This window comes from Staurois parvus, unplaced genomic scaffold (assembly GCF_062004578.1).
Source record: "Staurois parvus isolate SC_StPar_1 unplaced genomic scaffold, SC_StPar_1.0 ptg000154l, whole genome shotgun sequence".
Taxonomy (NCBI): domain Eukaryota; kingdom Metazoa; phylum Chordata; class Amphibia; order Anura; family Ranidae; genus Staurois; species Staurois parvus.
Window position 1 is genome coordinate 19725526 of NW_028317950.1, and position 10288 is coordinate 19735813.

Genomic DNA, 10288 nt, shown 5'->3' on the forward strand with positions numbered 1-10288 from the left:
TGGATTGTATTTTTTAAAGTAGAAAAATTAAATAACTGCATGAATAGTGTAGAACTAAAACTTAATACGTGTATTTAATAATTGCACACACATTTTATGTAAATATTTAATACTTTATTCAATATCTTTTCAAAAATAGAAATAAAGAATTTAAAATCAAATATATTTATAGAAAATACTTAAATAAAACATTTTGTAGCTGTAAAATACTAGCACTTTGTAAATTTAAGTAGTAATAGAAGTACAACAATAATATTAACTTTTATACATTATTTAAAATTAAAGCTCTAAACACTCCAAATTATTTCTCAAATTTTAAAAAGGAGTAAATTGATTTAAATTTAGATATATACATAATTACAAGGCTAAGCTAAAAAAAAAAAAAAGATAAGAAATGCACACAAATAGGTTTTATTTTTATAAACTGTACTAAAGTAGAAAATGTAAATGACTGGTCACGTAGTATAATTACTCAGGTGTCCAACATAATACATACTATATAATTTATATATAATAATTTTAATGGTTTATTCAAACTATTTTCAAAAAGTGGGAATTTAAGATTTCAAAAGTAATATGGTTCAAGAAAAAGCATTTTTAAATAATGTGGTTTCTAACTGGAAAAACGGAACACTTTGTAATCTTAAGTGTAACCACCAGCAGCTGTTGTGTTTAGATTTTGGATAAGTCTGTGTTTAACCAACCGCAACAAATGAACCACAATGGTGTTGTGCTAACCCTATGGAAGAGATTTGGAATTTGAAAGTCCTATAAATAAATTCACATTAATATCGTTAACTGCTTACTTCTGCTTTTTTCTTTTATTATTTCATAACCTTTTTTTTTAAGACAAAGTCAGGGCAAATTTTTATCAAAATATTATGACCAGTTTGCATTTACATTCTTTTTATGTGAACAACTAAAAAAGTACACCCAACAACTGAGGCTGAATGGCACTTTAAAGAGTCTTAACTGCCCCGATCTACTTATTAAATCACTACTTGTCCGGCCTAGTTGTAAAGAAATGGTTTTTGAAACACTCCACGTTTACCTCTGGTTTATCCTTTAAAAATTGTGCTGCACGTTTTTTACTTCACATGTGTCTTAGACATTTCAGTGCTTCTAAAACCTGGTTGTTCCTCAAGCTGTAAATGATAGGGTTCAGCATGGGGGTTACTGTTGAGTAGATCATGGAGACTGCAGAATCCAGCTTTTCTGAAGAACCATTGTTGGGTAGAAGGTACATGAATATGAGGGCTCCAAAGTATGATACAACAACTGTAATATGGGAAGCACAAGTGGAGAAAGTCTTCTTTCTGCTGGACCTACTTGGGATCTTGAATATGGTCACCAAAATAAAAACGTAGGAGGTGAGAATGAAAATGAGGCAGGTGGCACCAAACACGGCACCTGAAAGTGTAACTAGGATGTAATTTATGTGGGTATCAGAACAGGAGAGACGAATAAGAGGTTGAACCTCACAGTAGAGGCGTTCTATTGAGTTTGCACCACAAAACCAAAGACCTGCTGTGACCACAGTGTTGATCGTTGCGTTTAGAATTCCACTCAGCCAAGCAAGTGCTGCCAAACAAAGGCACACCACCCTGTTGATGATGACTGTGTAGTGTAAGGGCCGACAGATGGCCACGTAGCGGTCACAAGCCATACATGCAAGAAGAATGCATTCAGTAGTGGCACACAATGTAAATAGGTAGACCTGGATGATGCAGCCATTGAAAGAGATCACGTTGGTTCCTCTTGCTAATGAGAATACTATATTGGGTATTGTGATAGATGTACAACACATCTCTAGGACTGACAGGTTTGATAAGAAAAAATACATGGGAGTTTGGAGCTTACAGTTTATTCTGACTGCCAAAATAATAAGACTGTTTCCTACAACAGTCATAAGAAAGATGATCAGAAAGATCACAAGCATCACCGTGTTCCACTTAGAGAAATATGAAAATCCAAGAAGGATGAAATCAGTCACTGTGGTCAGGTTGTGCATTACTATTAAATTATATAAAAACTTCCACCCTGTAACAATTTAATTTATGAAAATAGGTAACATTTGTTTAACCTGAGAGATCATATTTGTGGAGTGGTTTTGTACATATGTATTTGTTACGGTCAGAAATAAAATACAATCTTATTTTTTTCTTTTTCTAGCCAGGTAAATATGAAATATTGCACATTAATGTTTTAACATTCTTAGGAGGTACGGCTTTTGACTTTTACACCTTTGTTTACAGACTATATAGCTCAAGCTGAACCTTACATCTAGAAGTGAATAACTCATGAGCAGTCAGAGAAACTGAGCCTCTCGACATCAGTTTTGCACATAATATATTCAACTCACGTTAAGTACCTTGTTTTCCAACAATTAAAAAACCGTACCCTCAGGCTAGATTCACACTGATGCGGTGCGGAATTTGCAGTGTTTTCTGTGCGAATTCCACACCGCATCAGAAACGCACCCCGTTCATGCGAACCCATGTGGGTGCCACTTCCCGTCAGGCCCATGTAAATAAACGGCTGGATGGTGGCAGTGCAGGGGCGGGTTGCCATTCATAAATGGCGCCCGCCATTTTGGATTGTGCATGCTTCCTAGGAGCACGCAGCACCGCAATTCAGTGCCCGCTGTGTCCTGAGGACCAATTGTTGTACAGGACCTCTGTGTGAGGTCCCAATCATAACGACTCTCAGAACTTGCCATACTAATTTAACCACTTCCTGTCCGGCCCATGTACATAAACGGCAGGACAGGAGCAGTGCAGGAGCGGGTGGCCGTTTATAAACGGCCTCATCATTCACTGCCTGTGCGCGCTCCCTGGTAGCGTGCGGCACCGATCACTGTGCAGGACCTCTGTGTGAGGTTCCGATCTTGTGATCACTGATTGGCCAATCAGTGATCACATGAATAGGAGTAAGCAAGATGTCACTTCTGCCATCATTGCTTACTACGTGTGAAATCTGTGAATGATCACCGAGGTCACATAGTACCAGGGGCAGACTGACAAATCATGGGGCCCCCGGGCAATAGGGGATCAGGGGGCCCCTGTGTCCTTGTCCAAACGCAAAAAAGCCTATGAAAAAGGTGCCAGGGGCATCTCATGGAGCCCCCTACTAACCCCGGGCCCTCGGGCAGTGCCCAAGTTTCCAAATGGTCAGTCCGCCCCTGCATGGTACAAAACTATTCACAACAGCCTTGTACCATGTGACAAGCTGTGACCAATCACAGCTCTCATAGTATTTTTCAATGGCTGCAAGAATGCAGCCAGAGAGAATGAGAAATGATTGCTTTTACAGCCTTAATGGGTGTAAAAGCAATCAGTGTAAAAAAACAAAAAAAACAAATCTTCATCACCCCTCACAAGTAGTACAGTGTCACTATGGTGACACTGTACTGCTAGGGTGACAGTATGTTAAACATTAATAATATAACAAAATTAAAATGTAAACTTTTTTTTTAAAATTATAATAATTTTTGGTTAAAAAATAATTTGGGTTTTTTTTTTTTTTTTTACTAAAAAGATAGATGAATACATTTTGGCCAAGATTTATGAAGAAAGATTATTTATTTGCAAAATGATATAAGAAAAACTTTTTAAAAAAATTTTTGGACATTTTAATTTATATAGCAAAAAAAATAAAAATCCCAGTGGTGAATAAATACCACCAAAACGTATATGGGTACAGTGTTGCATGACCACGCAATTGTCAAAGTGTGATAGCGCTGAAAGCTGAAAATTGGCCTGGACAGGAAGGGGGGGGGAAAGTGTCCGGACTTGAAGTGGTTAATTTAACAGCACCCCAAGATCAGTCCACAAAACGCGGTGCGATGTGCAGAATTGGATCCCATAGGTGTGATTACCCATGCGATTCTATTGCGGACCCCAAAAGGATCCTGCACCTTTAAACCTATGGCTTTAATCGCACCCCACACAAATCGCATGTGATTTGCACAGGAGTTCTGTGCGGTTATTGTGCGAATCAAATGCGATGCACCGGATTAGTGTGAATGTAGCTTCAGTCTCTCTTGTGTGCTCAAAGGAATATTGTGGATGTTTCACATCATAACAGACTGCATACAGTTTAATCAATTGTTTCCAAAAAGTCAGACAGTCTAGTAAAACTGCAGTAAACTGACAGGTTAGCCAGTGCAAACAATGTGCACTAATCCTGGAAGGAGCAAAGCCTGCATATGAAATAATACAATATTCCAGTGCACGTATACATGTATACAGTATATACAACTATTTAAAATAATTTTTAATACATTATCATACATTGATAAGATTATTTGCATAGGACAAAAAAATTGAGTTTTCCTTAATCATGATGATAATGATAATATTTTTCTGTACTACGTGTACTTCTAAATTACATGTCAAAAAAAGAGGAACCTAATTAACATTTTTGCATTTTTTTTTGTGTGTGTAAAGGTGTTACTAAAATAAATTCTCTATTAATGAAAATATATCTCAAATTATCTCTAAATAATGAAAGACTAGCCTAGATGTAAATGTGTAATCCTGGTTGTACACCTCTGTTAGCATCCCATTTAAATTTTGAATAAAAATATGTCATTGTGAATGATAGAAACTTCCTGGCCAAACCCATACAAAATATTATAATAAACGACACAACATTAAAACCTCACCTGCTTTTAACAGAAAAGCAGCACAACTGAGACTGCTGGAGAGAGAGGCTTATGTAAAGAATATTGGAGACTTGGAAGATTCCCATTAGACCCCCAGAGTCCCTCCTGAATATGTACATCTTAACTTTATAATTGTAAATAAGACAATGCATAACACAAATAATTGAATGCATTTTATTCAGTCTAATACTGGCCATAGATGGGCAGATATCCCAGTGGTATAGGACAGTGCCATCCCACCAGCAATCCTATCTCTGGTTTAATAAGTGGGTGGATGTGGTGCATGGCCAGGGACTAGCCATCTTTTTTCCCCAAGTATAAAAGGGGATTCTTGTCTGATGCGTGTACAATCATTTTCTAACATGCTGGAACAGTTTTGTGTGTGTGAGAAAAGTGGTCATGATGGAATGGCCAAAACAATCTTTATCAACCCCCAAGAATACTCTACTTGACACAGTCCCCACCTGATCAACCAAGGTCATTATTTACATGGATTGGTACAGGAACCCTATTACCACAGGAACTAATATATTTTTCTTCAAGTAATGGTGTGCTTCTGGTAAATGCAAATAAATATTATGTAATGGAGAAAATGCCTTCAAATATATTTTGGAAACATTTCAGTAGAATGCCAACCAAGTTCAAGATAAAAGCTGTCATGACCAACATCATTTAAATGTATCTTATGTCTATCATAAGTTGTTAGTCTCAATGCTCCAAACAGCAGCAAAATTGCATCCAGGAAATTATATTGTACTACAGTATTGTAACTACTGTAGCAGAAAAAAAATCTCTCCTTTTTGGAACTTTTCTGTAAAGTAAACCTGTCAATTAAATGGATAAGATAATCTTAATGAGTTTAATCAAGGGTCAACCAAACCAAAAAGAGCTCTAAAACAGCAAAGCATATAACTTTATTGATCTTCCATGGTGCCTTGAGAGCCACCAAGTCCAATTAGTCTGTCATGGCAACTTTCTTCTCTAAAGAGGAGGTCTTTAAAGAAGAACCTCCATTGCAATATGCTAAGCCTCTGAAGGAGGAGCTTGAGACACAGCTCCAACCCAAGCTCCTGTTTGTTTTTGTTTATAGCCTCTTGCTGGGCTCAGTAGCTTCCAAAGGAGCATGGCAGAAAAAATACGTGTGGCAACTATTGGTGCCTGGTTGTCCAGTGCTAACTATGTGTACATTGCACTAATGAAGAGGGATGTGAGAGACCCCCTGGCAGAAAGGACAATTTGCTGTATAGTCTACACCAGTGGTCACTAAATAGTGGACCACAAGACAGTCCCATCTGGACTGAAGCCATGCCAACACTGGGTGCCCTCTCCTGGGCCCCCTGCCCAGCCACTGATGCCATCCCCACAGCAGGCGGGGTGCAGGGAGCTGCAGATCGGGACCGTGGGGTAGGAGCTGCCCAAGTCATCATGTCAACAAGTGGACGACCGCCCGGTCCACCTACATGAAAAGACTCCCGCCCCCAACCTCAAGCCGCAGAGAGCGGAAGTCCCCACACACCAACAAGCCGAGCAATCACTAGCTCCCACCCCCCTGTCCCAACCCGCAGCCCCCCACAACTCTCCCACTGCGATGACAACACCGAAGGCCAGGCAAGAGGCTCAGAAGAGGACACCCAGCAGTAGCAGCAGCATGGCCGTAATCCGGACAGGACCATGCCTCGGTGGGTGGGGCATGAGGAGATGCAGATCAGGGCTGAGGGACAAGAGTTGGCAACCGCCCAGGCAGTCAACATGCAGAGACCTCTGTTCTCTGCAGCTCAAGACAGAAAGCGGGAGCCCCCCCCACACCTGCAAGCCAGGCAATTGCCCACCTGCCCACACAACAACCTAGGCAGCTCCTGCCCCCCACACCCCGCCCACCATGAGGAGGACACCAGTGGTTTTCCTACCGCACTTATTCACTTGGTTCTATCTAAGATTTTAAATGTAATAAGTGATTACAACCTTTTGTCTATACATGAAGTTAGCCAATCCTCATGTGGCTATTACCAATAATGTTAATAGCAAAGGATAACAACTGGGCAAAAAATAAAGATCTAATTTATTTACACAGCAAAGAAGCGGACTACTAATCAATTATGACAAAATAAATAGTAGCCGGTATAACTTTAAAAGTAGTAATATTACAATGCAAATGCAGAATGTTACCAATACAAAGAAAGATGACTATAGGACAGAAATACAGAAAAGAAACAGAATAATACATTGCGCAGACATCCTGATGACTGGTCTTCCAAAGAAGCAAGGGACAAAGAGGCAGAAATGTGAGCAATGGCATACTTTATACCCGCTCCCCCCTCCATTTCAGGTAGTCACACCCTTCAATAGGTTCCAGTATTTTGCCATTTCTGTTCAAAGGGGGGCTCTGTGATTTGTGAAAGATATTGGCCAACTGTAGTTCATCAGATGGATAGGCCAATGTCCAGCGAAGCATTCCTCCTTTAAAACCAGTTCCTACAGGAAACTCCCTAGGAGGTGTTAGAAATGACGTCTCCAGGACTTATTCAGCCAGATGGTCCTACTGTCATAAACCTCTACAGGAAACCTTCTAAGGGGACAATAATGTTAAAAATTATTGTAGGCCCAAAATATCTATCACAAGGTGCTGTGTTGTGTTAGGTGTGCTGTGTGTTTTAGGGGTGCTGTGTTATGTTAGGGGAGCTGTGTTATGTTAGGGGCACTCTGTTGTGTTAGGGGCGCTGTGTTATGGTAGGGGCGCTGTGTTATGCTAAGGGGTGCTGTGTTATGTTAATGGGCATTGTGTTGTGTTAAGGAGTGCTGTGTTATGGTAGGGGTGCTGTGTTATGTTAAGGGGTGCTGTGTTGTGTTAAGGGGTGCTGTGTTATGTTAAGGGGCACTGTGTTGTGTTAAGGGGTGCTGTGTTGTGTTAAGGGGTGCTGTGTTGTGTTAGGGGTGATGTGTTGTGTTAAGGGGTGCTGTGTTGTGATAAGGGGCGCTGTGTTATGTTAAGGGACACTGTGTTGTGTTAAGGGATGCTGTGTTGTGTTAAGGGGTGCTGTGTTGTGTTAAGGGGCGCTGTGTTATGTTAAGGGCACTGTGTTGTGTTAGGGGTCCTGTGTTGTGTTAGGAGATGCTGTGTTTTGTTAAGGGGCACTGTGATGTAAAGGGGGCAGTGATGTGAAGGGAAAAGAGGACACTGTGGGACTTCTTTAAAGAGGGGACTGTGATGAAGAGGGGTCTACAGTGTGAAAGGTATGCTAAAGATCATAATGTACACAGGGGACTGTGATGTGTTATATCGCTAACGAGATCTGGACCTCTGCTGGAAGGAAATTTTGCTGACCGGACCTCTGTAAATTTTAATTCAAGACCCCTAGTATACACTATAGGTCATTAGTTACATTATGCCAATCGGTAGATAGTGAGCCAGTCAGGAGGTCAGGTAGCTCTGGTGATAGTTATGACAGTTAGGGGGAATTCACACCAGTACAATTTAATGCATGTTTAAAATAAATATAAAATGTTTGATGGCATTTGAGGCACCACTCTTCTGAATGGAACCATTCTCATCTTCACTTTTTAGTGTCGTTTGTTAAAATGTAGCTTGTAACATTCAAAGTGTGTTATCAAGTGTGGTATTAATTGCATGTTGTATAACATTGGATAACACATACAAATATGTAAAAAGACTTTAAGGGGGCACCAGACCAAATATTCATTAGCAAGGCAGCTGCCCCTTTAAGTGCAAGAAACACTACCAGATATGCAAAAATAAAACAAAGGTAGGCGCTGGCCCTTTAAACTGTGAGACATAAATAGTGAATCAATAAAAACTGAAACACACACACAAAATAAGTGAATATAAAAATTATGATAGTTGAGGGTGGACATCAACTTCCCTCCAGCAGACATCCATCCAGATCTTCCACCTTAAAATCCATGCTCTCCTCAACCAGGCAGGGAATCTTGACGAAGTCTGTGCTAGGTCCCATAGGAATCAGGCCTACACAGCACAAACGTTTGCATGCATCCTTCCCAGGCCACAGCCTGGGGGAATGTGAGCACACTACACCACTCCCCAAACCTTTATAGCCTTCCCAGCATGCCCCACTGCCAGCAAGCTACACAATGTAGCTAGAAAGGACATAAAAGCTCAATAGCACAAAACCTGCTGCTGTCTAATAACTATTGCCCTAAGAGCTCGTGACACCTAGTTGCAGCAGTGGGGTACTGCAGCAATCCCAAACGGGAGAAACCAAATTGTTCTAGGCAAACTACCATCCGTGAAAGGTAAATTTACTGAACACCAATGAAGACACAGTGGCTACACTAGGAATGCCTACTCCTCCAGTCTGACATCCACCCATCAAGATATTATGATATTTGCATAACATTTCAATAGAGCCAACCTGCTGCTTTCATCAAGGCCGAGGACCCTTCGCAAGAGTGCTGTTGTGATGTTTTTAGAAAACTATGTGCAGCACTCTGCCAGCCCCCCCCCATCCATGATTTACCTGCATTGCATAAAGAAGCAAAAAGGCAAGTATTGAGTGATTATATTAAAAAATGTAATTAACCTATTAATGAGAATGGGAAAGAAAAAAACAGGGAAGGTAAAATTTAAGCACTTTAAACTTCAGCTTTAATGGCATATCCCAAAGAAAAAGTAGAGACGGCTATCATAGGTGGTTTTGTGATGTACAGTACCTGTGTGATCTGTAGAGGTTTACTGTTTTAATTCATTTTTATATAAAACTCCTTTACGTATTGTTGGATTACAATATGGTGTGAACTCTCACCCTCATGTGTCTCATGATATCATGTATGATTGTGTAGAGGAAGAAAGGGGGGTGCGGTGGCTGCATGAGTATTTAAACTTCACAAAAAAATTAGACATTTATGAAGTTTGCAGTACCCTTCACTTTACAGTGCCATTTACAGTGAAGTCAATGCTTTGACATGAAATTAAAGTAACTTGCCAAAGTGTACATAGCAAAGGCAAATAAGATGAGCCTTACCCCTTAGAAATTCATTTTTTGCAGACAGTAAGGGAGGCATAGTGCAAAATAGAAGGGCAGGCAATCCACAAAAATAAGTTAACAATTTTAAACATTGATGTGTTATATACAACACAAGGCACTGATGTTTTATTTTGTATAGAGTAGGCAAGGGATAGAACCTCTGTCAATGCGTTATTGCGGTCTGTCCAGGTTGAGAGATTTCACCTTACTTAATGACTATTTGATGGTTTTGAGGCAGGAACCTCTAGCTAAAAGGAACACGGACAGCAATAAAACAATGTTCTATTAGAGTGCAGAAGGCTTAGAACCTCTGTCATTTTTGTTTTGATTACATTACATTACATTACATTACATTGAGTTTATATAGCGCCAAAGGGTTTGCTCAGCGCTGTACAATAGAGGGGGGACAATACATGAAACATTACAGCAGCTACGAACAGCACACGAGGGGTAAGAGGGCCCTACTCTTTCGAGCTTACAATCTGGGAGGGAGGGGGTAGTGGTACAGGAGGAAGTGGCTGTGGGGGATGGAGTGGTAGGAGGAATGAAGGAGAGCAGCAGTTAGGTGAGGGTGGGGTAGGCTTCCCTGAAGAGGTGGGTTTTCAGGGAGCGCCTGAAGGTG

General features: G+C 40.4%; 1 protein-coding gene across 1 annotated transcript; it reads right to left on the minus strand.

Moving 5' to 3' along the window:
• Nucleotides 1-933: 933 nt before the first annotated feature.
• LOC149463597 (olfactory receptor 9I1-like) lies at nt 934-2011 on the minus strand. Its single transcript, XM_089675368.1, has one exon. The coding sequence runs from the start codon at nt 2009-2011 to the stop codon at nt 1094-1096; it is 918 nt and encodes a 305-aa protein (XP_089531494.1). The 3' UTR covers nt 934-1093.
• Nucleotides 2012-10288: the final 8277 nt, after the last annotated feature.

Bases quoted from the DNA above. Each gene is read 5' to 3' on its own strand.
- LOC149463597 (XM_089675368.1), bottom strand. From the start codon at position 2,011: ATGCACAACCTGACCACAGTGACTGATTTCATCCTTCTTGGATTTTCA.